The sequence below is a fragment of the Pseudoliparis swirei genome, chromosome 24 (assembly GCF_029220125.1).
Source record: "Pseudoliparis swirei isolate HS2019 ecotype Mariana Trench chromosome 24, NWPU_hadal_v1, whole genome shotgun sequence".
Taxonomy (NCBI): Eukaryota; Metazoa; Chordata; class Actinopteri; order Perciformes; family Liparidae; genus Pseudoliparis; species Pseudoliparis swirei.
In genome coordinates, this window is record NC_079411.1 from 15,556,401 (window position 1) to 15,583,125 (window position 26,725).

At 47.4% G+C, this 26,725-nt stretch overlaps 1 protein-coding gene across 9 annotated transcripts in view; it reads left to right on the top strand.

Annotated features, from left to right (window-relative positions):
• Positions 1–26,725, top strand: part of slit2 (slit homolog 2 (Drosophila)) — an 85,119-nt gene that overhangs the window by 44,950 nt on the left and 13,444 nt on the right. For 6 of the 9 annotated variants that reach the window (XM_056408774.1, XM_056408767.1, XM_056408770.1 and 3 more), the window contains 19 exons: positions 7,764–7,835; positions 8,601–8,672; positions 9,341–9,412; positions 9,531–9,694; positions 10,035–10,173; positions 16,067–16,138; positions 16,293–16,364; positions 20,369–20,440; positions 20,614–20,757; positions 21,623–21,786; positions 22,066–22,089; positions 24,378–24,528; positions 24,648–24,722; positions 24,844–24,987; positions 25,300–25,443; positions 25,522–25,688; positions 25,791–25,923; positions 26,087–26,155; positions 26,371–26,442. In XM_056408774.1, the coding sequence (XP_056264749.1) occupies positions 7,764–7,835; positions 8,601–8,672; positions 9,341–9,412; positions 9,531–9,694; positions 10,035–10,173; positions 16,067–16,138; positions 16,293–16,364; positions 20,369–20,440; positions 20,614–20,757; positions 21,623–21,786; positions 22,066–22,089; positions 24,378–24,528; positions 24,648–24,722; positions 24,844–24,987; positions 25,300–25,443; positions 25,522–25,688; positions 25,791–25,923; positions 26,087–26,155; positions 26,371–26,442 (2,022 nt within the window). Of the gene's footprint in view, positions 1–7,763; positions 7,836–8,600; positions 8,673–9,340; positions 9,413–9,530; positions 9,695–10,034; positions 10,174–16,066; positions 16,139–16,292; positions 16,365–20,368; positions 20,441–20,613; positions 20,758–21,622; positions 21,787–22,065; positions 22,090–22,760; positions 22,779–24,377; positions 24,529–24,647; positions 24,723–24,843; positions 24,988–25,299; positions 25,444–25,521; positions 25,689–25,790; positions 25,924–26,086; positions 26,156–26,370; positions 26,443–26,725 lie in introns of all 9 variants that reach the window. The other 3 variants (XM_056408769.1, XM_056408773.1, XM_056408768.1) reach the window with 2 other exon arrangements.

Here is a 26,725-nt window from a genome sequence, read left to right on the forward strand (position 1 = left end):
TCCCCCGCTCTCTGTGGTCTAAAAGCGATGCGCAGGTGCTCGGTGGGATACTGTTAACTGCCGCAGCCTCGTCGGCCTCTCGAGCAGCGCCGAGCGGCCGACTGACGAATCCCTCATTTCCCTAAACAGCCCCGAGTAGACGATTGACAAGAGGTTCATTCTCACACCGAGTTCAAGTGAGAGGCCTCAGGGGAGGAAACACTTTCTGTCTCTAACACGCGCACACACACACACACACAGCGGCTAGAGGGGGAAATGTGATCCGTCTCTGCACCTATTGAACCAGCGAACTCTAGCATCGTAGGCCGTTGGACTGGACAAGACAAGTGTTCTCCGGCTTTTTTATTGACCCAACATGTAATCAATCCAATCAATTAATCTCTCATGAAAACATCACCATTAGTTATTGAAATAATGAGTTTATTGATGAGCCACAAAGTGCTGATGTTGAACTTGTCTGTAAGATGTTCTTTGGCAACTCATTAAGTTTGTTTTCCTTCAACTGAAGCCACTAAAAACCCTCTTCCTTCATGGTTGTGATCGGGCACAGAAATATTTGATCACCGTTGAACGTAAAACAACCTTTAACTAAACCAAAGTGCTCCTGTCGCAGAAAACGGGCCGAGCACGTTGCAAGGTGACATTTCCCTTCAATTAGTGTCTGTCTGTGTGTCTGAGTGTGTGTGTGTGTGTGTGTGTGTGTGTGTGTGTGTGTGTGTGTGTGTGTGTGTGTGTGCGTGTGTTTGTGCGCACATGCGTGCATGTGTGCGTATCTGTGTGTGTGTGCATGTGTGCAAGACAAAGTCTCGCCAGCATGTCACTCCCAAGCTGCTGGGTAAACACAGGGGAGGAAAGAGAGATGTGTGTGTGTGTGTGTGTGTGCCAGCGTGCGTCCCAGAGAGAGAGAGAGAGAGAGAGAGAGAGGGAAAGTGTGTGCGTGATTGTCTTGCTTGTCATGGTTTGTAAACTGTGAATAATAACACCAGCGTGAGTAAGTCATCGCTGTTGCAGACCTCTGCCTCCACACACAGACACACACACACACACACACTCTACGACATAAACATTCCTCCCTGATGTACAAACGCGCTCTCGCAAACCGTCTCCTCACAGTCACTCATTGTTAGAGGAGGAACAAAACCAAAAGCTTTATTTTCCTCACTGTTAAATTGTTTATGAGCTGTTTATTTTGTTTCTTTATCCGCTTCCAAACCGGTGAAACAAACCAGCCTAACAGACACACACACACACTCTAACGTTGTACTTTTTAACCCCGGCCGTTTCGCCCCGTGCCCCGTGCCGGATGTGCAGCAAAGATTGATAGAAGAGAAGAACGCTGCAATGAATCAGATGAACCCAGCGATGGATTGATGGACAGAGCGAACCGCGAGGAGGAGGAAGATAGACAGAAAAGCTGAGTCTGAAAACAACAAAAGGATCGCTGGGCGCCAGATTGATACGTTATCCTATTGTGAGAGGGATGTTGTGGCTTTTAACTGGAAAGGAGGCAGACAGGGAGGAGGAGGAGGAGGAGGAGGCTGATTGGGTCACAGAGTTTGTGGCAGTTTAGGTTTAAAGATGTGAGTGGAAGAAAAAAAACTTTATGACCTGGCAAGAGAGACAAACACACACACACACACGCAAACTCAGACACGTGTCCATGTGCTCTCACTTTCAATTCATCTCTCCTATTTATTGTATGGCAACGTAAGAGGCAAGCAGGAAAAGGATGTGATGTCACTTACCCAAGAGCTTGTGGTCGAGGAGCGGTGGTTTGGCGACGCGGCCATTTTAGCTGTGTGTGTGTGTGTGTGCGCGTGCGTGTGTGTTTTAGACACTTATCCAGGCAAAGGCTGTAATAAATTTGGTCATAGTGCTGAGCTGGTTTAAACACACAACACACACACACACACTGTCACACACACACAGCCTCCCCGTCATAGACAGGGTGTAGGTGTTGGAGTGGGGAGTATTGACTTGTAGAGAGGAGCGAGCGAACACACCGCTATCGGAATACGATTAATTCTTTCTGGCTGATGGATTAGTCTCATTACACAGCGAGCAGGACAGGGGGGGGGGAGGGGTGGAGTAAGTGAAATATAAGCGGCGTGGAAACGGGAGGAATCAGTGGAGGGGAGGGAGGGATGTGACTCTACAAAATTATTCCCACGAGTCGAAAGTCAATCGGCCACACAAGTGTGTTGGTCTGGGAGTCACCGGTTAACACGGTCACCCCTTAGACTGCAACACCAGCAGGAACTCCTCAGTGCATCGCTGCTGGAATATCCATTCTGACAGCCGAGCACTCAAAGCCCAGGCAACGTTTACAGATCCATTGTTTGCCAACTTGCATATTTTATCCCACTTCTGACAAATTGTGTTTTTTAGGGGTCCGCTGTAGCTCAATGAGGAGAGTGGTCATCCCGTAACGATCCCCGCTCTCCCCATAGTTGCATGTCGAAGTGTCAAGACACTGAACCCCCTGTTGCTCCCCACTGATCCCCAGAATTTCCCCACGGGGATCAATAAAGGAACATTATTTTTGTAATTTTCCAAAACATCAGAGGAACCCTCGCCGTCTCATTGGTTGCGAGTTTAGACATGTTATCCATCCGTGTATTCATATTCCACTCATTGAAAATCACTCCTAGCCGAACACAAAAGTGTACTTGACATACGTGTGTGTGTATATTTGTGTGTTTTTCTTCTTGTGTATCAACTCATGTGCGTTACTCACACAGAGGAACAGGGTTTTATAGGTTCCTGTGGGAGGGAGATGTTTCCTACAACTGTTTGAATTTTACCTGATGACATGCAAGTTTTGTAACGCGTGAGTCAGAGCGCCACAGGTGTACGGTTCCTGCGGAGGTAGCTTCAAATTTAAATATCATCATCATCCTCAGGATTAGAGGGGGAACCGTGTCTCCAATACTGGGTGCCTTCCAGCTCTCCTCATGTGCAATTACTGTATTACTGCAAGCCGTCTTCCATTTTTCTGTGTGTGTGAGTGTGTGTGTGTGTGTGTGTGTGTGCATGTGTATGTGTGTGTATGCTACAGATGTATTCCTTGATCCTCTATAATTACTCGTGTAAACATTCCCGATGATGTCACAGCCTCAGACCGCTGACTAATCTCCAGTCTGGTTTTACACATGCATGTACACACACACACACAGACAGACACACACCCACACATACACACACATGCTCCCTAGTGTATATTTCACAGCTTTGTTTTCGGGACCAGATAATCTTCCAAAGATAGACGTGGAAAGATGCGTCGTGTCGGCCCGTTTCCCTCGGCAACAGGACGCCGGAGCCACACTGGCATCCTGCTGAGAGCCTCGCAGCTTTGGGCTTTGTGGAAAGCCGTGCTACAACACGACCGGGAGCTTTCTATGTGGGAGGTCAGGAGGCCGGACGTAGCGTTTCCACCGAGTCCGTATTGAGAGTGTAAAGGAAGAGACGTAAAACAGAGAGGAGCTTCTGTTAGCAGGAGCCCTCTCTGATGTTACAACATCAACGCACACACACACGGACACACACACACGGACACCGGGGACACCCTCTCCGTCGAGTCAAAATGTTCCCCAGCTGTCCACCCTGCTCCGGTAACCATAGCTACTGTCTTACCTGGCATTTAAAGTGTGTGTGCGAGGCGTGATGAGGAATAAAGAGAAAACAGACAATGAGGCAGGGGAGGAGGAGACGACCACTGATGAGCAACGTCAATATTGGTTCAGAAGAGAGCGGCTGAAAGACGAGGTGTGTGTGTGTGTGTGTGTGTGTGTGTGTGTGTATGATTCTGCTTAATAACTTGGATGTATTGAAAGAGCAAATAGTAAAGAAGCATTTATATATTATTTTTTTCGAGTCGCTCACACTTCAACAGTCTGCCACCCAAGATCTCCGTCACATTCCTCCACATTCCCAGGTGCTAGCGCTGCCCCAGTGTGTCCAGTAATCCTCTGCATTGTCTCCTCCTCTCCTCTCCTCTCCTTCCTCGCCTCCTCTCCTTTCTTCTGGGCGTCTTTCTACTCCTAATTGCTCACAGAAGTGTGATCTTTGGGGGTCCACTTCACGCCGTTGCTCCCTGAATTAGCTGAAGGGTCCACACACACACGCACACACACGTTTTCCTCATGGCCATCCTGCTCGATACACCAGAAACTCCACACCCGCTCCTCCTCTCCTGTAAAGCATCCGTCTCTCTGTATCTCCTTAATTCACATTTTTCTTCCTCACTTTCTCTCCCTTTTTTTCTTCCAGCTCTCTCTTCGCCCATTCACACATTCCGACACTTAATAGGATTAAGGTCTCCGAAAGGGATTTGAACAAGATGATTAGTTTACTGCTCTGCCAACTGTGGGCTAAACCCCGCCACACACACACACACACACAGTCTTGCTGGACCTGGGAAGAATCACGTGGCAGTGGGGCACGTACAAAAGAGGTTGAGAAACTGTATAACAGTAGGTGTGTGTGTGTGTGTGTCCAGTGTGGGAGAGAAAGAGCAGAGTGGGAGGGAGGAGAGGTAAGATGAGGGGTGCATGTGTGAGAATTGAGTGCTGCTCTTTCATGCCCAGGTCTTCTTAGACGCGCAGGGCGTCAAAAGCCCCTCTCACTCTGAAAAGGCCCTTTAGAAAAGCAGCACTAAGCTCTTAACACTGGAGACCTGACTCTGTCACACACACACAGACACACACACAACCTGGGCCACCAGAGGTGAGACAAAAAGACAAAGATGAAGGTCAGAAAAGACCACGTCTCCACGATTGGGACAAGATCTCGGTCCACAGTGAAACACCCAAAAAATAGAAAACTGTTTTTCTTTGGCTTCTTCTTCTTCTTCTTTTGCATGACTGCCAACATCAGCTGGAGATCAACATCTGCTGGTTAAATCTTTTTTTAAAGCTGTTTCTATTCTCTACAATCGTCCAAAATTATTATTTCTTCATGAATGCCACCTGTTCAACGGGCACGTTCACAATGGTATGATCCAAATAGTAAACATGAATACAGTCCAACACCCGCTCCTGCATCGCCTGATCAGCAGTGCTGGCGTTCAAAACGAGCGCTCCCAGAGCAGGTTACCGGTGTCTGTTTTCCTACTTTGCATCAGAGCAGTGTGCTGACATCTGTCCGTTTTCAGCAACCGTGTGTGTGCGTGTGTGTGCGTGTGTGAGTTTTCTTTCAAGTTCTTAACTTAGCAGCGTGATATAGTTCCTGTGTAGATTTAATACCTCCGGCCCCTTCAAACAAAAACACACACACACAGCGCTCAGCAGGAGCCTCTTTTAATGAGGGTAACCTCCCGGTTTGGGCACAGGGGCAGAGGTGAGGGGTTAAACTTTGAGGAAGTCCAAAAGCAAGAGCGATTTCAGAGAAAGAGTGAGAGAGAGAAAAAAGGCTTATGGAAAGGGACGAGGAAGAGAGGAAGGGGGGAAGTGGTTTGGACATCCACCAAAGCATTTAACTAGAGATGGAATTTAATCAGGTGTCTTGGCACAAAGCAGAGGAACAAAATCCACTCCCAAGTTTCGAAGAAGTCAATTTGCTCGTAGGGGGAAACATGCTATTCACCGTCTCTCTCTCTCTCTCTCTGGTGGTCCGAGTGATGAATAGCGGCCTCCTTAAGAACAACCTGACAATCACCTGCATGTTAGTGTGTGTGTGTCGGTGTCGGTGTCGGTGTGTGTGTGGTTGCAGGCAGGTACAGGTGCTCACGTGAAAGCCAGATGCAACATTTTATTGATTTTTTCTGACTGGGTTAGAATGATGTGCCACAGTTTCCCCTCTCATAACTTGGGCAGAGCCAGATTGATGCCTTCAGCTTGTTCGCTTTGTCCAACCGAACGGTCCAAACCGTGCACGATTACAAAAGGCGGAAAAGCAGTAAACCCTCACATTTGAGGGGACAGTTTGGTATTGAATGTTGTTTTGCAGAAAGCAGTGACCCTGACCTTCAGGTCCTTAAAGCAGTGACCCTCACCTTCAGGTCCTTAAAGCAGTGACCCTCACCTTCAGGTCCTTAAAGCAGTGACCCTGACCTTCAGGCCCTTAAAGCAGCGACCCTCACCTTCAGGTCCTTAAAGCAGTGACCCTCACCTTCAGGTCCTTAAAGCAGCGACCCTCACCTTCAGGTCCTTAAAGCAGCGACCCTGACCTTCAGGTCCTTAAAGCAGCGACCCTGACCTTCAGGTCCTTAAAGCAGCGACCCTCACCTTCAGGCCCTTAAAGCAGCGACCCTGACCTTCAGGCCCTTAAAGCAGCGACCCTGACCTTCAGGCCCTTAAAGCAGTGACCCTCACCTTCAGGTCCTTAAAGCAGTGACCCTCACCTTCAGGCCCTTAAAGCAGCGACCCTGACCTTCAGGCCCTTAAAGCAGTGACCCTCACCTTCAGGTCCTTAAAGCAGCGACCCTCACCTTCAGGTCCTTAAAGCAGCGACCCTGACCTTCAGGTCCTTAAAGCAGCGACCCTGACCTTCAGGTCCTTCCCCTCCCATCGGCCCCCCGCTTGCTGCGGTCTCTCATTCTTCTTTATCATTTGCAACAAAGCATCACTTCAGATGCTGCTAAGGAAGCAGCAGGTGGAAACATAGGAGACGGATGATACCTGGCATACTCATTTATACCATCGCGCGCAGGCAATCACACACACACACACACACACATGCAGGAATGTGAGGAATGTGGCTGGGCATTAGCTGTTAGCCGATGAGCACGCTGGAGGTCACGTCGCCACAGTCGGGGTCAAGAGCTGAAGGGCCAACGGTGAAGGGTCAGACGGTCTTGTCTGGAGCTTGTGTGTGCATCGGTGGCAGAACTCGCACACACACACGCACATACACACACGAGCGCTTTCGAGCACTCCGAGACAGCGTGAAGATGTCTAGAGGAGGTGATTTGTTTATCCAGACAGCTGAATCCGCTCCTATCTTTCCTGCTTTACATTATATTTTACTGATATTTGCTCGTGCGTGTTGCAGCCTCATTTCATTTCACTGTTTGTGTGCACATTCTCCAACACATACATGTGTGTGTCCTTCACTAAATCAAGTTGCTATACCAACCAGCAATGGAGAGTATTTCACTCGGTTGCGGGCGGCAGATTTAGTTTATGTGAGTAACCTGTTCATGTGTGCTTTATGCTCACATGTAAGGACCGAGGAACACCTGTTGGTGTGTGTGTGTGTGTGTGTGTGTGTGTGTGTGTGTTTAAAGTGGCTGGAATGTAATCTCTGTAAACCCCAGTGTACGCACCCACACCCACACACACCCACACACACACACACACATTTCCATCACTCAGTCCTTAGAAGCAAAAGGAAAGAGGAGGAGGAGGAGGGGGTTGGTGGGGGAAGAACAGGAAGCCTCGTGGGAAGCAGAGGTCACCAGTGCCCCCTGCAGATCATTCAAGCGCCCCTCGTACATCCAGTGGGGTGGATGTCTAAAAAGCAGACGGGCGGATGCTGCCCGTCAGAGAGACGAGCAGAGACAGCCGATCACATTTGGCAATCTGCGTACAAGGAACTCAATTTTGCAGATTGTCCGTTTGGCTCTGAAGTCTCTGCCCCCCCACCCCACCCCCCACCCCCCTGCCACATGTAGGTGATTACTTGTGCAGCAAAGCCAGTGACTCTGTGACAGCTCGGATTAACTTTTTATTTCTCCCCCATCCTCTCTTCTTCCTCTTCTTCTTTATCTGCTTCTCCTCTTCCTCTTCCTCCTCCTCCTCACCCTTCCCCTCTCTCTGTCCCAGGGATCTCAGCGAGAACCAGATTCAGGGGGTCCCGAGAAAAGCCTTCAGGGGAGCCATAGAGATCAAGAACCTGTAAGTGGCACTTTGGTGGTACTTTTTCCAATATATATATACATATATATATGTATATATATATACATATATATATATATATTATACACACGCACAAATCACATCTGCACAGCTCGCTTTCAAATATGTGCACAAGCCCCCATCCCCATGGGGGCACATTAATATTTAATTGTGTTAAATGTCATGTGTGCCTCCTGCTTGCTGTATTGACTGGCACCGCTGCTCGTTAGCGTGTGTGTCACTGTCATTTCCGTTGTTTTCTCTCTTTGTTTGGCCTCAGTCCTAGTTATGATGATTGAAGATAATTATTGTTCATTTCGCAGGGAGAGTAATTGCCCAGCAATAATCGTAGGAATATGGATTTCTTCTTTCAACATCTTTTTTTGTTAAATGGCTCGCAATTATTATATAATGTCAGGACATCGTGTGTGTGTGTGTGCGTACATTAGCATGTGGGTGACGGCACATGATTTACCATCCTTATGACTTCATTAAATTGTTTCAGCAAAGCGATTCTTTGAAAAAAAAAGAAATAAATGAGAGAGAGGGAGAGAGAGGGAAGGATGTAAAGGGCGACGTGTACAAATTAGACATCACATAGACGAGAGCAGCAAACGAGGAAGGATACAAAAGAACAGTGAGCGCGGGAGACAGAAGTAAAGCAGAGGAGAAAGGCAGTGAGTGCGAGGGAGAATTTCACCTGATGATATATTGACACGTCTTGTTACAGCTTTTATCTTTTCATGTGTGTGTGTGTGTGTGCAGCCAGTTGGACTACAACCACATCAGCTGCATCGAAGACGGGGCTTTCCGAGCGCTGCGTGACCTGGAAGTGCTGTGAGTACCCGTCCACTCCGTCGCCGCCAACGCCCTCGTTGACCTTTGCGGGGCTGCGTTGCAGCTCCATGGGGAAGGGAAAAAAAGCGGCATATATGCATTTAAGAATGACACTTGATGCCCGATCACGGAGCGTCTCCTCTTCTGATAACAAATTAAAGATCACAGAGCCTCCGTACAGATATTCGTTTTCATCGTATTGTGAGGCGGATTGATTTCAAAAGTCCAACTGGTCCGGTAACTATCCGCCTGTTTCCATGCCGATCTGAGTTATGAGCCTGGTCGAGTTCACATTCTTTCTTTTGTCCAACCAACGATATTAAAAAACTAATTAAAACATTTATATTTTCATTTCATAAATTACAAGTGGGGCTTGCCCTTTTATTTTTTTTAGCTTAATAAAAAAGACACCGCTCAGTGGCTGTCCATCCTGCAGGCTGAGGGACTCAACTCTGTTTCTATTGTTGTTTCTAACAAAAAGGTAAAGATGGTTTTCATCGAATGAGTCGGGTGGACCCTGTCGGGCTAAGTGGCCGACAGATGTGGTGGTTATCGAGATCTTAACCGAGAAGCCGTTAAAAGTTGCACTGATCACACCCCCCCCCCCCCTGCCTCCCTCCTTGTGCCGACTGCAATCCAAAATGACACGCCCTCTGTTTCCTCCTCAGCACCCTGAACAACAACAACATCAGCCGGCTGTCCGTGGCCAGTTTCAACCACATGCCCAAACTCAGGACCTTGTAAGTGGCAAACGGCCATCCGTGCTACCGATTGATCGACATGTCCTCCATGTAGCCCCGCCCCCTGAGTGCCTCATCACTGTCCTCCTCTCTTCTTGTTCCCCGCCACCCCCCACAGTCGCCTGCACTCAAACAACCTGCAGTGTGACTGCCACGTGGCCTGGCTGTCGGAGTGGCTGAGGCAGCGCCCCCGCCTGGGCCTCTACACGCAGTGCATGGCCCCGCCGCACCTGCGGGGCCACAATGTGCCCGAGGTGCAGAAGAAGGAGTTTGCCTGCGCAGGTGGGGGTCATGTTTCTGCTTCTTTATTTTGTGTGACTTGCGACTGCTTGCCGTTCCACGGCATCGAGCTCATCCTTTGCTTTGTCTCGTTTTGCTTCTTTTTTTTCTTACCGTCCTTTGCTTTTCAAAGACGGAGATGAAGGCAAGTACTCATCTTCCTTTGCATGGTATCACTGAAGTGTGCACCGGTCCGATTGTCCTGCACAGCACAAAGATTACAAAAGAGAACTGTGGATGGACACGGTCACTGTCACATTTAGAGACAGTGTCTCTCTCTCTCGCTCTCTCTCTCTCTCTCTCTCTCACAACTGGATAACACTGGCCCTCTGTCTCTGTGTAGGTCACCAGTCGTCATCATCTTCCTCCTGCAGTGTGTTACAGTGCCCGGAGTCCTGCACCTGCAGCAACAACATCGTGGACTGCCGAGGGAAGGGCCTGACGGAAATACCCACCAACCTGCCCGAAACCATCACTGAGATGTAAGGCTAACACACACAAACACACACACATATATACACTACCGTTCAAAAGTTTGGGATCACCCAGACAATTTCGTATTTTCCATGAAAACTCACACTTTTATTTATCAAATGAGTTGCAAAATGTATAGAAAATATAGTCAAGACATTGACAAGGTTAGAAATAATGATTTGTATTTGAAGTATTAATTTTTTTCTTCAAACTTTGCTTTCGTCAAAGAATGCTCCTTTTGCAGCAATTACAGCATTGCAGACCTTTGGCATTCTAGCTGTTAATTTGTTGAGGTAATCTGTTGAAATGTCACCCCACGCTTCCTGAAGCACCTGCGACAAGTTGGATTGGCTTGATGGGCACTTCTTGCGGACCATACGGTCAAGCTGCTCCCACAACAGCTCAATGGGGTTGAGATCTGGTGACTGTGCTGGCCACTCCATTACAGACAGCATACCAGCTGCCTGCTTCTTCCCTAAATAGTTCTTGCACAATGTGGAGGTGTGCTTTGGGTCATTGTCCTGTTGGAGGAGGAAATTGGCTCCAATCAAGCGCTGCCCACAGGGTATGGCATGGCGTTGCAACATGGAGTGATAGCCTTCCTTATTTAAAATCCCTTTTACCTGGTACAAATCTCCCACTTTACCAGCACCAAAGCAGCCCCAGACCATCACATTACCTCCACCATGCTTGACAGATGGTGTCAGGCACTCTTCCAGCATCTTTTCACCTGTTCTGCGTCTCACAAATGTTCTTCTGTGTGATCCAAACACCTCAAACTTGGATTCATCTGTCCATAACACCTTTTTCCAATCTTCCTCTGTCCAATGCCTGTGTTCTTTTGCCCATACCAATCTTTTCTTTTTATTGGCCAGTCTCAGATATGGCTTTTTCTTTGCCACTCCGCCACTGTCGACGTTGACACTGGCGTTTTGCGGGTACCATTTAAAGAAGCTGCCAGTTGAGGACCTGTGAGGCGTCTATTTCTCAAACTAGAGACCCTAATGTACTTGTCTTCTTGCTGAGTTGTGCACCGGGGCCTCCCACTTCTCTTTCTGCTCTGGTTAGAGTCCGTTTGTGCTGTTCTCTGAATGGAGTAGTACACACCGCTGTAGGAAATTTTCAGTTTGCATCCTGATGATGGCGCGGCTGTGTCCAGACGCCGTCGAGGTAGCTCCGCGGAGATTGTGCGCTCTTTTAGTTTTTGTGTTTTTTTTAAATATTTTCTTTGCCACAAACACATCGGCACTAACAGCATACGACCGCAGCACACTTTTGGACATAAACTTTTGCGCAAAACAAGGGTTTTTGTCCACTTTTTCCATCGATCCAGCGTGGCCGGCAGAGATCGTACGAGCGAACCACAACAACAACAGTGGAGCCGCTACTACGGGGAGACGACGAAAACATCGAGGGAAACGGAGCGGAATTCGGAACAGACTGAGAGTTCAAGCCCACCGTCCACCTCTGCCCAGCATCCTTCTTGCTAACGTCCAGTCTCTGGAAAATAAGATGGATGATGTTAGGGCAAGGATCAGATTCCAACGGGACATGAGGGACTGTAACATCTTTTGTCTGACGGAAACATGGCTGACCCCGCTGGTGCCGGATCGAGTCATATGCCCAACCGAGTCCTTCTCTGTTTTCCGTGCAGACAGAACGGAAGAGTCTGGTAAATCTAAGGGTGGAGGGGTTTGCTTCATGACTAACAACAAGTGGTGCGACCCCAAGAACATTAAGACTCTTTCTCGTTCCTGCTCACTGAACCTGGAACATCTGACGATCTCATGCCGTACATTCTACCTTCCCGGAGTTCAGCTCGGTCATCACCACAGCCGCTACATACCACCACAAGCGGACACCGACGTAGCACTATCGGACCTACATGATGTGTTATGTCGGCATCAGAACAAGTATCCCGACGGCTGTGGTGGTGGCTGGGACTTTAATAGGGCAAACCTAAAAAGGTCATGCCGAACTTTCACCAGCACATTACGTGTGCTACCAGAGGGAAAGAACGTTGGACCACTGCTATACGCCATTCAAGAGAGGCTACAAGGCTGTCTCTCTCCTCCGTTAGGAAATCGGACCATGCCGCCATTTTCTTGCTTCCGAGTACCGGCAAAAGATCGCGGAAGCGGTAGTGACGAGGAACGTAGCGGTGGTCTGACCAATCAGAGGCTGAGCTACAGGACGCTCTGCGTGTCGCCGACTGGGACATGATCCAATCCAGTTCCAGTGACGCCAGCGAGTTTGGAAGTAGCAATGAGCCTCATAGCAACGCTTAGCGGACACCATCGTCCCCACGGTAAAAGTTAGGGTCTTTCCTAACCAAAAGCCGTGGGTTGATAGATCCATCCGTGAAGCTGTGAACGCCTGCATTGCTGCCTATAACTCCGGTCTTGTATCCGCAACATGGACGAGTACAAGGCAGCGGTCTATGGACTGAGGAGGCGGTGAAGGAAGCCAAGAGGAGGTACCGAGACAGAGTGGAATCACAGATGGAGCAGCGCGACACCAGGCGCCTATGGCAGGGGCTACGGACTATCACAGACTACCAGAGCAGACCCGCGCAATGGTGAGTGCCGACGCATCCCTAGCGGACGACCTGAACTCATTTTATGCACGGTTTGAGGCTAGCAACAACAGCGCTAGCTCGCCGCTAACAACAACACCGTTAAGCGTAGCCGAGGTGAGTTCTACCGCTGGGGATGAACACACACTCTCTGTGACCGAGCACAGTGTGAGGAGGGCTCTGTTGAGGGTGAACACCAGGAAAGCTGCAGGTCCAGATGGCATATCTGGGCGAGTACTGAAGACCTGTGCTAACCAGCTAGCTCCAGTGTTCACCACAATATTCAACCTCTCCTGGCTGAGTCCGTGGTCCCCGCCTGCTTCAAGAGATCCACTATTGTCCCTGTGCCCAAGAATGCTTCTCCAGCATGTATGAATGACTACCGACCGTGGCCCTCACCTCGGTGGTCATGAAATGCTTTGAGAGGCTGATAAAGGACTACATCTGCGCCTTCCTCCCTTCCTCCATGGACCCGCTGCAGTTTGCTTATCGCCCAAACAGATCCACGGATGATGCTGTCTCCCAGGTACTGCACACCACACTCTCTCATCTGGACAGCCAGAGGGGGCTATGTGAGACTGCTGTTCATTGATTATAGTTCAGCTTTCAACACCATAGTCCCTCCAGACTGGCCGGCAAGCTGATTGAGCTGGGACTGAACACCACAGTGTGTGCTTGGATCCTGGACTTCCTGACCGCCAGGCCACAGGTGGTCAGGGTGGGCAGACACACCTCCAACCCCCTCACCCTGAACACAGGATCCCCCCAGGGTTGCGTCCTCAGCCCCCTACTGTACTCCCTGTACACACATGACTGTGTGGCCAGGTTCAGCTCCAACACCATCATCAAGTTTGCGGATGACACAGTGGTGGTGGGCCTGATCTCCGACAACGACGAGAAGGCCTACCTGGAGGAAGTTGCTGATCTGTCACTCTGGTGCCGGGACAACAGCCTCATCATGAATGTCACCAAAACTAAGGAGCTGATTGTGGACTTTAGGAGGGTACAACAACAGAGGACGTACTCACCACTGGGGATTAACGGGACTACTGTGGAGAGGGTGAGCGGTATAAATACCTGGGAGTCCACATCACCGAGGATCTGACATGGTCAACGAACACAGACACTCTGGTGAGAAAGGCAAGGCAGCGCCTCTACCACCTCAGGCAGCTGAGGAAATTTAAAGTTTCCCAGAGGATCCTTCAGTCCTTCTACTCTGGAGCTGTAGAGAGCGCCCTGACAGGAAGCATCACAGCCTGGTTTGGCAACTGCTCCGCTCAGGACAGGAAGGCTCTGCAGAGAGTAGTGCGTTCGGCTGAGCGCACTATTGGAACTACACTCGCCACCCTGCAGGACTTGTACACCAGGAGGTGCAGAACCAGAGCCGGCAGGATCATGAAGGATCCTCACCACCCCAACAACAGACTGTTTCAGCTGCTGCGGTCAGGCAGGCGCCTCCGTAGTCACGCTGCAAGAACAGAGAGACTGAGACGGAGTTTCTTTCCTCAGGCCATCAGGACTGTGAACTCCGACCTCACCAGGACCCCCACATAGACCCACACAACTGCCCCTCTTAGGCACACACACACACACACACACTTACTGTAAATATTGTGTTGTTTTTTATTGTAAATAGTGTGTACTTGTTGCCCTTGCACATTCCTGCTGAGCATTGCCACTTTCATTTCACTGCACACCCTGTGTGTGTATGTGACAAATAAAACATCTTGAATCTTGAATCTTGAGTTTCTTTGCAATTTCTCTCATGGAATAGCCTTCATTTCTAAGAACAAGAATAGACTGGCGAGTTTCACATGAAAGTTCTTTTTTTCTGGCCATTTTGAGAGTCTTATCTAACCCACAAATGTGATGCTCAAGATAATCAACTAGCTCAAAGGAAGGCCAGTTTTATAGCTTCTCTCATCAGCAAAACAGTTTTCAGCTGTGCTAACATAATTGCACAAGGGTTTTCAAGGGTTTTCTAATCATCCATTAGTCTTCTAAGGCGATTAGCAAACACAATGTACCATTAGAACACTGGAGTGATAGTTGCTGGAAATGGGCCTTTATACACCTCTGGAGATATTTAATTAGAAACCAGACGTTTCCAGCTAGAATAGTCATTTACCACATTAACAATGTATAGAGTGTATTTCTGATTGATTTAATGTTATCTTCATTGAAAAAAACAATGCTTTTCTTTGAAAAATAAGGACATTTCTAAGTGATCCCAAACTTTTGAACGGTAGTGTATATATACATATATATATATATATATATATATATGAGCTCCTGCTCGCTGCTCTCGGTGCAGTGGTATTTCTGCTGACCGCGTTTCTCTCCGCTTTCCTTTCCTTTGCGAACTCTTATGTTTCACCGCTTCTCGTTCTCTCCGCGCGGTGGAATAATAAAACCACACGTGTGTGAAATGAGAAGGCCTGGTCATGCAGCTCTTCCCTGTGTAAGAAAACAATAAAGGAATGAGGTGGGGAAGAATGGGAAGATTAATGTGAAGGATAAGACTAATCATATCTCTATCTGGGGGAGGGGCATCAAGAATATATAGCCAGCAGATTTAAAGGGACTAAGTACTAAGAAGAGCTATAGCCTTGAGACTGGAGGACTCTGGACGCAGACGGGACTCACATGACACTTGACTCCCAAGACATGACTTAAAAAACCTGGGTGTCAAACCGCCGACCCTGCGAATAGTTCCCAACTTAAATTCGACCTAAGACCCATTTTGACAAAATTTTGGGTCTTGGGATGTGCTTAGACTAGACTTGAGATTTGACTTTTAGTTTGACCTAGCTTTGACCAGATGTTTAGTAGAATGCTTTTGGACTTGGACATGACAGACCTCCCGTGTGATTCGTCAGGCATGGTATTGATGAATAAAGAGTCGGAGTAGAGCTGGATCAGATGAGACCAGCGAATAAGAAACAGTGTTTTATAGGGAAACGTTTCACAATCGAACGGTTACTTTGCAAATCGTGTTCCGCGCTGCATCTCCTGTCACGACGACTGAACGTGTGAAATGTTGAGAGAGCGCTTGTTTGGGTCTGTGTCTCTTCTGTTTGGCCCCTCCCGCTCTCTTTGCCTCTCCTGGCTTGTCTCGCTTTAAGGCACTTCGTGGACCGCTGCCCAGATAGACGTCAAAGAGGGCAGAACATCAGAGAACCGTGACAGATGTTGGCAGTGGGCATCAAAGCTTCTTATCTGGGAATGTTCCCCAAAGCCAAGCAGCAGCCAACGATACAGCGGAGATAGCTCCGCGTTACGGGCCGGTGTTAATGCCGCCCCTCTGTGTGTATGTTCTGTTCCAGACGACTGGAGCAGAACGCCATCAAGGTGATCCCGGCCGGAGCCTTCTCTCCTTATAAGAAGCTGCGCAGGATGTGAGTAAATGAGGAGCAGGGTGCACCCTGTCAACCACCCACAAAGGCTTGTGTTTCCTTCCTGTTTGGATTGACCTCTTACACTTTTGATGTTTCTCTCTATCTCTCCGTCTCTCTTTTCTTTCTTTTTTTTCTTTGGCTCTCCTCCTCGCAGAGACTTGAGCAACAACCAGATATCCGAGTTGGCTTCGGACGCCTTCCAAGGTCTGCGCTCCCTCAACTCCCTGTGAGTACAGCGTGAAGTGTTTGTATTCAAGATCCAGTGTGCACAAGAACGGCAACACAGCATGGCCCTTTGAGTCCCCCGGTTAGCCATCGCGTCTGTCTGTTCACTTTGCACCCACCAAGTTCATTTCTGGGGCCCGTGGAACACAATGACATTGCCACAACAAAGCAAGCAAGACGCAAAAGTATCATCAGACGTGTTTCACACAAGGCAAACAGTTTGGCCAAAGATTATAAACGACTTTATTTGGAGGAGAAAACCAAAGCGAGCAGGTCTGAAGTGATCCCTCATTGCACAGGTCAAGTTGAACCAGGAAGTCTGTTGTGATGCTTAACAGTGGAACATTTTTGCAATAAAAGGCTGTTAGCTATACTATTCCTTAGCATCTACAACCTGGGACTTTGCATTTAAAGACTTTAGAGCAGGGGTGTCAAACTTATTTTAATCATGGGCTTCATCAGCATCATGGCTGCCCTTAAAGGGCCGGTTGTAACTTGTAACACTGTATAAAAAAAAGACATTACTGTATCAAAGATCATACGCACTTTATTACATAAACTTTGTTCAAAGCTTTTTTTGTCACAGTTGAGAAGGAAATAACTCAACAAATAATTATGAGCTGCTAAGAACATGTGACAGATGTGGTCTGGTCCAGTGGTTCTCCACTGGTCTGGCTGTGACCCACCTTCACCACTGAATGACAAGCTGAGACTCACATTTGTGAACATTTTTTACTTCTCAAATTGATTTAATGAAAAGATTGAAATTATTAAACAAAAAGATTTTTTTTTACCTGTTCTTCTGATTACCTTATTAGTAGGTAAATACTGAAAAACATTAAGCAGCACTCACTTCAACCTTAGTGTAAGTCGGACATAGACTTGATGGAGGAATTCATAATGGATGTGATTGACGCGAAAAGTGCGCCTCATTCCCGCATGCAGAATTTTTTTACTTGGGCGTAAAGTGGGAGGATGAGTCGTTAAAGCCAATCAGAATTGAGAAGCTCCGCCTGACGTCAATGACGTCATGCCGTTGAATCAGATACTATGGAGGATGAATTGATCGTCTGGAAGCTTTCCACGGATAATATTATATATAATATTAATATTATGAACCCAGACACGAGGGCTTGATGGACCGACGTTTGTGCCACTTGCACAACATATACAAATAGTGGTTATTTCTTCCGTGGTGGACAGCAGTAATGAACTGTTTCCATGGTGATAAGCACGCCCCCTCTGAAGCGAAGGATCACAAATATTCCGGCGAGTAAACTCACGCGAGTCAAGCAACGGGAGAGTTCGCTTCTCTTTTGGTGTAAACGCAGCATGAAGCAGCGTGAGCAGACAACACTGCCAAAAAAAAAATCTTCAAAATAAAAGCACATGATGTTTTTTCTTAAATTTTTTTAAGAAAGGGCGATCATGTGTCTTTCAAGGCTTTGTGTTTTACACCTGTGCTTTAAAGGGTGCTGTTTCATTAGCATGTCAGAATGGGGAAGTGCCTGAAATATGCATTCTCTCGACTGTCCATCAGGGGGCAACTCCTCCGGTTGCAAAAAGAAGTCTGGTTGTATAGAAGTCTAAGAAATCTACTCTACTTGTTTCTTGATTTATTCCCTCAGTAAACATTGTAGACCTAAGTTTATTGTCTCAATCTCTAGTTTCAAGTCTAATTCAATACAGCATGATTCATTTCGTAAATTATGGTCCATGTAAAGTTAAACGGACCATAAAGCTTTGTATGCTTTAGGGTGGGGCTACAAGGTAATTGACAGATTGCTACCGTAGCTTTATACGCCGTCTCTGCAGTCCAAATATAGTTTTTTTAAGAAGATGGCGACGGAAAAAATGATGAACATAAGGCTTCAAACACGCAGTCCACAAACCAGCGGGTGATGTCATGACGACCACGTCCTCTTCTAATATAAAGTCTTACTCTTTACTATTTTACTTCCAATGCCAACAGTCAACATATTATGAGTTAGCTACATTATCATGTGGTGTTACAGGTCAACGCCTCGTTCAGGACTCACAGATCCACTGTGTGGGAGCTGCTGTCACTCCAATGCAGTGGCAAAAATCATGACGTCATAGTTTGGGCAAATTTTATGTTAGCACCAAAGTAACAATAATCAAGTGACCCTGAGCAATAGGTCAGTTTTAATAATAATCATTGTGCACCATTCTGTTTGATAGGTGTGGCTTATGTGGGGTTTTGATTTTTGATGTTTCTTGCACTATTAGACTTTTATCTTTCATCTTTTTATGTCGAGAAATATTTGCCAAATCTTACATAAAAAATCCCAAATTAAGAAAACTAGATGAATCCTTCACTCGTGACTTCACATTCGCAATATAAAAAAGACATTTTGGACGTGTCTTTAACGATAACGTCGGCAGTGTCAGCCTCCTCCCAGGCTGGAGCCTCTGCTTTGCGTGGGAAGCTCCAGGAAGGTATACGGCGAGAGAGGAGGGGCGGTGGATGCAGAGTTATTTCACGCAGGAGTTATATTAGGACGTCTCTCCAAAGTCAATAATTCATGAATGCCGAATTGCTGAATGGGGGTTTCTGCCACATCATTACACACCACTAAGAGAATGGGACATGCGTCCATGCTGACACGCCAAATGCTCTGCGGCCTGCGCGTTAAACAGCGCTGTGTGTTCATCGTGTGCCAGGCCTGGGTTAGATAAGGTAGTAAATGAGCCAATATGTGCTACACTACGTGCTAATGTGCTTGTGGGGCGTAAATGAAGCGTTCACTCCACCGCATAGTGTGTTTCCCAACCTCAAGTCTCTCAGGGACAGCCACTCAGCAGAGTGAAGTAACAAAAAGCCAATCTGAAACACATGTCTGTAGGCTGCGGACACACACAGCTCAACTCAGCGTGAAGATGACTGATAGCTCTCCCAGCTTGTGTGTGTGTGTGCGTGTGCGTGTGTGTGTGTGTGTGTGTGTGTGTGTGTGTGTGTGGGAGCGTCTAAGGTATTCGTTGGCCAAGGCAGTGGCAGTCTCAGCCCAGGCTGGTTTTGTGTATGCTTTGCTCTGATAGCGGCGTACACGACTCCCACAGGAGCCTGATTTATGCAGGAGTTTCTTCATTGGGACAGTTGGATAAAGAGTGTTTATAACCTGTCCGTAATGTTTACATACTGTATTATATTGTTGATGTTACCTTGGAACCCGCCAAAACATTATCAAATCATTATTGATGAAGGTGTTATCATTTAGGGTTTTCCTCTGGATGTTTCTCTGTCTTCTTCAGTAAAAAGCTTTTCATTAAAACCTTATTCACTGTAATTCTTTCTTTCAATCATTTTATTTTAAGTTTTTACAAGTTACACCAGACAATCAAAACCGAATAAATAAAAGATTGCAAAACAACCAACTATACGGACAATCAGACAAGGAAGAAAAATAACTGTAATTCTAATTGTATTCGGCATACAAAATACACAACTACGCCCTGCAACAGAACACACACTCGCCTCTCTCTCGCTAACGGGACACACATGCACATGGCACCACGGAAGCGCCACACGGCAGTAGCCATATTTGGAATACATATCTGCAGAATATACATATTTAGTAAAATGAGAATAATATATTGGTGTTAACATCAGATTTTAATCAGATGTAACTACTGGTGATTTGCCAAAGGTTTGGACCTTTCCGGAAGTGGGGAATATGGCAGCTGACATTCCTCATCGGCGACACTCAGATTTACAGCATCTGTTCCCCACAGGCCAACATGAATGCTGAAAATTCACTGGCTCACTATCAAAGATTGTATTTATTGTTTTAGCACTCAATAAATATTGATTTAATGTTTGATGAAAGGTTAACAAATGATCCCAACAGAAACAGACGCTAGTGGAAAAAAGAAGGTAGTGGGGACTGGGTTTGGCTCTGTTCGCAGTACTTGCAGAGTGTGAATATGAATAGTCTTACCGGATGATATGGGTGGTCGTATTCATAACTTATTTGTGCTCCACAGGGTACTGTATGGGAATAAGATCACTGAGATTTCCAAAGCTCTGTTTGAGGGACTGTTTTCTCTGCAGCTATTGTGAGTATATGAATATATATATTACGCACACGCACACACACACACACACACACAGAGTTGGAGTTGCAGCTGAGAGCTCCTGTCATTGATATTCTGCTGAAAAGTGCTTGCCTAAAGCATTGTCACAGACTTTGTGATTAAATGCTGTGAAATGTAATACTCTCTTTCTTTAGGTTACTGAATGCTAACAAGATAGCGTGCCTGCGTGTGGACGCATTTCAGAACCTCCACAACCTCAATCTGCTCTCCCTCTATGACAACAAGCTGCAAACCATCGCCAAGGGGACCTTCTCGTCGCTGAGAGCCATTCAAACACTGTACGTACACACACTCTCACACACACAGCTCAGTGAATGGACTTAATGTTGTGAATAAGAAGGTGTGACATTTTGAGCAGTAGCTGGCCATCGTCATACGCTGGCGTGACCAAAAATCTGTTATATTTTTGTAATAACGCAGCATAAAAAAAGAACATTGATCTGTTTTTATTTTGTTCCTGCATCTTGGATTTTCAGGACAATTTGTTATTCCGTCTTATTAAAAAACATGTTTTCACTTAAATCAGCAAAACTAGTTTTTATAAGATTCAAAGGCAGTAAAATTGATATTGGGAGCTTTTTCTATTGCTTCCACCGGTGGTTAACATCTAGTGGTGGTTAGAAGCTAGTGGTGGTTAGAAGCCTGCGCTGGTAACACCTCTAACAGTACAAGCGCCGGTAACAGCGCTGACGGAGCTTTCAGTAGTTAACTGTAAGCTTTCAACAACATCGGTAGATCTGAAATGTCTCGCTACAGTGCTCCCCATGGCAGAAAATAACACACAAATGATCTCCTATATTACATAGCACATTGTAGGCTGATCTATATATAACATATATAACAGTTTTACTGAGCCTCATGCTATGTCTCGCTTTTTGCCGTTACAGAGATTTGAAATGATTAAATAATTTTCAATTCAGTAAAACATTGAATTTCTGAATTTAAAATTAATTGTACTGTTATCTTGGCATTTAAGTTAATAAAGAGTCTATAATAATTTGACTTGACAGTTAAACAATACATACTTGAGGTGTTCTTATTACAAACCTGCCAACCACAACATGTTTACAACTACATGTGATTCTGACAACTTACTTGGTATGTTTTTGTCTGTGTGTGTGTGTGTGTGTGTCTGTGTGTCAGTCACTTAGCCCAAAACCCGTTCATCTGCGACTGCCACCTGAAGTGGCTGGCGGACTACTTGCAGGATAATCCCATTGAGACGAGCGGCGCCCGCTGCACCAGCCCCCGGCGGCTCGCCAACAAACGCATCGGACAGATCAAGAGCAAAAAGTTCCGCTGCTCAGGTAAGAAAACCTGACGTGAACTTTGAACACTTCACGATCTTTGAGGATCTATTATGATTTATGATCACTCACACAGGCACCTAAGAATGTGACACCCAAATTGATCCGATTTCTCATTCTGTGTCTTCCTGCTGGGATTTTCCTTCAGCCTCTCTTCACTAACCTCAGCATTCTCTCTCTCTCTCTCATGTGAACACACACACACATACATACAAACACACACAGCACTGAGTACTCTATTTTTCACTTGTATTCTCTTTGTATCTGTCTCTCCATTAGCTAGAGAACAATATTTCATCCCAGGTATTGTACATCGAGCATGTATGTGTGTGTGTGTGTGTGTGTGTGTGTGTGTGGGTAAGACACCGTTTGGTCCTTCACAGTGAATACTGCACACTCACACACTCCCGACACTAGTGTGAGTGAGTGACTTTGCTTTGACTGACACCTTTTGACTGCCACGACAATTTCATGTTGCATCTCGTCCAAGCGGGCACCAGGTGTGGTGGGGGGGGGGGGGGGTAACCGTAACCTTGCCGACAGAGGGGGAATAACAATCGGACTAAAAAGGCCGCCGTCAGTCCTGGCACTGCACGTGAAACTCCATGAAGACCAGAGGAAAGATTTAGAGATCACAGACACGAGCCCTCCTCACTTCTTGCCCGACGAATGACAGCTAACGTATGAGCGTGCGTGGCCACCAGCATCTGCGTCTGTTTCGCCCACCGCGGAGCATCCGAAGGTCACGCAGTTTCCACGCGCAGAGGGATGCTGGAAAATATGTCAATCAGCCGTGCAAACGTAGATTCTCTCCATTCACGAATCATTACCCTTTGAAATGAATCATTGACTGAGGACGAAGAAATATTGCAGCGATTCTCTTATCTTCGCCCTCCGTATTTCATCTCCCCCTTCCTGTTAAAACAAACGAGTGAAATCCCTTCTTCTCTCTCTGCTTCCTCTCACACACTCAGGAGTACACCATGTCAGCTGTAAGTAACAACACACATGATTCTGCGTCAGCTCCGAACCCCTTTCCTCTCGTTCCCTCCTGAGCCGGCCTTCTGACCTTTGACCTATAACCTTCCACAGTGACCTTTGACCCTGTCCTGTGACTCCTCTTGTCTGTTTACAAACCACAAAAATACAAATACAATTTCATCATGTATTTTTTCCTTTCTGTGATTGGCTATTTGCGTGCCCATGATTGTTGGTATACGTGTGTGTGTGTGTGTGTGTGTGTGTGTGTGTGTGTGTGTGTGTGTCTGTGTACGTCAGGGCTTCTCTTGCTTTCAGTGCTGCTGTAACTCTCCTCCGACTCCTCTGTAGCTTCCTGCTCTGTTTCTGCTCTCCTGTGTTGTGTTTGAGTTTAGACGTCTTTCGATGTTCCAGTCTACTTTCCAGGCTCGATCTTTACTCCTCACCCTCTTCCTCTCCTCCCCACCCTCTTCCTCATCTCCTCACCTTCTTTTCCTCTCCTCCTTTATAGCTGCTCCTCTCCTCTCTTCATTCCAGCCGAGGCGTTTCCCTTTAAGCCAGACGGCTCTGTCTCCTGCTTCTCATCATCCCATCTTTGGATTCTTCCTCTTTACCTCACCTCTCCTCCCATCATATATTTTCTCCCCCTTCTCCCTCTCCTTCTCATCCTCTCCCTCTCTTATCTTTCCTTTACCTTCTGTCTTCAACAATCCCTCTTCTCACCATCTTCTCTCCACTCACCTCATGCTCATCTATATCACCATCCTCAGCCTCTTTTGTCACCCCTTATTTTCAACTCTCGATCTCCTCTCACTCTTCTCTATCATCTCTTCTCTCCCTGCTTCTCACCCTTTTCTCTCCTCTTATCTGTCACACTGTTCCTCTTCGTTCTTCTCTCTTCTCTCTCCTCTCTCTCTTCCTCTCTTCATCCTCTTCTCCTCCCTCCCTCCCCCAGGAGGAGCAGTCAGTCAGCAGGTTGTTCCTTTGTGCTTGATCTAACCATGTGGCTGCCAGGTTCCTATAGTGGAACATGGTTCTGTCAAGCACCATGGAACGGCCCCGCGAAACCCTACAGCATGGCCAAGACGCAAGAGACAGCAATCTCCTGTCACTCTGTGTGTGTGTGTGTGTGTGTGTGTGTGTGTGTGTGTGTGTGTGTGTGTGTGTGTGTGTGTGTGTGTGTGTGTGTGTGTGTGTGTGTGTGTGTGTGTGTGTGTGTGTGTGTGCACGCTTGTGTGTGTCTGTGTGTGTCTGTGTGTGTGTGTGTGTGACCAAGTGTCTTCTGTGAAAAAAAGCTGACAAATTGTATGTGTGTGTGTGCGTGTGCGTGTGCATGTGTGTGTGTATCTCGTGAGCTTGGCTCCTGTTGAGCCCCCGTGATACAAATACAGCATTCTGAAGTAATGCACATGAGGAATGTTGCATCAGAATCAGCGACGTTCGTTCCAATAAGACATCGCCGCTCTAAACAAAAGCAGCGCATTTCAAAGTCCCTCCATCGTGTCACGACCTTCTCCCCGGCCGCATGCCGTGTAAACCTCCACCAGCAAATGCTGGGGAGGGGGTTGGGTTTCCGACTCTGGCGTTGACGTTGTGCTTGTGGTCGCGACCAGGTACAGAGGATTACCGCAGCAAGCTCGGAGGGGACTGCTTCGCAGACTTGGCCTGCCCCGAGAAGTGCCGCTGCGAGGGCACCACGGTCGACTGCTCCAACCAGAAGCTCACCAAGATACCAGACCACATCCCCCAGTACACCGCCGAGCTGTGAGTCTTTCTGCCGCAAACCGTGTGGCCTTGATCTCCTCTCTGCTCCTCCTCGTTCGTCTCCGGTGTGGTTCTCCATCTGTGTCTCTGACCGGCCCTCTCCTCCTCTCCGCTCCGAGGCGCCTGAACAACAACGAATTCACCGTGTTGGAGGCGACGGGCATCTTCAAAAAGTTGCCTCAGCTGAGGAAGATGTGAGTCAGACATGTTGTCAACGTATCGGGTGCAGAAAGTCACAAAGCTATGAGGAAAGGCTCCGCCCGCACAAGATGAATCTGTGACATGTCTTCCCTCTTTTTTGTCTCGCTCCCGCAGTAACCTGAGCAACAACCGCATCAGTGATATCGAGGAGGGGTCGTTTGAAGGAGCCTCGGGGGTCAGTGAGTTGATTCTCACCTCCAACAGGCTGGAGAACATACACCACCGCATGCTGAAGGGACTCGGCGGCCTGCGCACACTGTGGGTACACACACACACACACACACACACATACACATTATCATATCTAATATGTGTGCCATATTCAAATATGTCCTCACACACTGTGACAGTGTCCACAGAAGATTCAAAACATGTGAGTGTACATAATTCACGTGACTATATGATCATGATCTTCTTTTTTTGGAAATTGCACAGTATATTTGATCTTTTGCGCCGGTCTGTCTGTGTGTGTGTGTGTGTGTGTGTGTGTGTGTGTGTGTGTGTGTGTGTGTGTGTGTGTGTGTGTGTGTGTGTGTGTGTGTGTGTGTGTGTGTGTGTGTGTGTGAGCAGTATGCTGAGGAGCAACCGTATCAGCTGTGTGAGCAACAGCAGCTTCGTGGGGTTGAGCTCCGTGCGTCTCCTGTCGCTCTACGACAACCAGATCACCTCCATGAACCCCGGAGCCTTCGACACACTGCACTCCTTGTCCACACTGTGAGTACACACACATACGCACACACCATCACACACATACAGACACACACATTATTATTGCTCTTCTTTTTTTCCCAGCAACCTTCTGGCCAATCCCTTCAACTGTAACTGTCACCTGGCTTGGCTCGGCGATTGGCTGAGGAGGAAGCGCATTGTCACCGGCAACCCTCGCTGCCAGAGCCCGTATTTCTTGAAGGAGATCCCCATCCAGGACGTAGCTGTTCAGGACTTTGCCTGTGAAGACGGTGAGACGGAGCAGATTCACTCTTTTCGCGCAGGCCTGCGCAACAACCGGAGACGTGTGTTTCTTTTTTCATCACCGCTTTTCTATCGTTCTCCCCTGTCAGGCAAAAATGACAACAGCTGCTCCCCGGTGCTGAGGTGTCCGGCTGAGTGTTCCTGTCTGGACACCATGGTGCGCTGCAGCAACAAGGGCCTCACCACACTGCCCAAAGGCCTCCCCATAGAGTCCACCGAACTGTGAGTGAGAGACCACGGCCTCAGACGAGACACTTTGTCGCCGTTCTGTGAAAACCGCTGATCTCCAAAACATCTGCTTTAATTAGAAAGTCTGTTTTGAGCTCTGTCTTCCATACTTCTCTCTCAGTTGCAAACCTCCTCTGTCTCTCGGTCTGTCTCTCAGCTATCTGGATGGTAACCACTTCACCCAGGTTCCCTCGGAGCTCTCAAATTACAAACACCTAACGCTCATGTAAGTCACACCCACGCCACCTCCTTCTGAAGAAGAAGAGCAGAACTAACGGACTGTTATCGTCGTATCACTTTCATGTGTGTTAGTTTGGCCCACATGTGGGCGTGGCACTGTACTGCACATGGTTTGTGTGTGTCTGTGTGCACGCATTTGTTTACGCCTGAGTTGACAGGACTGCCTGTGCCTGTTTCATGTATCTCCTGTTTCCTTTTCAGTGATTTGAGTAACAACCAGATCAGCACGTTGTCCAACCACAGCCTCAGTAACATGTCCGAGCTGCTTACTCTGTGAGTCTGGCTTTACATCAGTCCCTGTGTGTGTCTGTGTGTGCGTGTGCGCGTGTGTGTGGCTTCTAAATATTCAGAGAAAAGTTCCATTTGTTACACGCACAGATATACTGTTTCTATATATTTTTATTGAGTTGTCATATCCCACAGGAGCCTATAAATGAGATTTTCTTTCACTGCACTGTTCGCAAAAAAGAAAATTAGCATCCATAAACTGCAAAGGGACCGAACCGACCAAGTGTGCAGTCATAAGCAGTCGAAGGTATCGTCACCACTGCCAAAA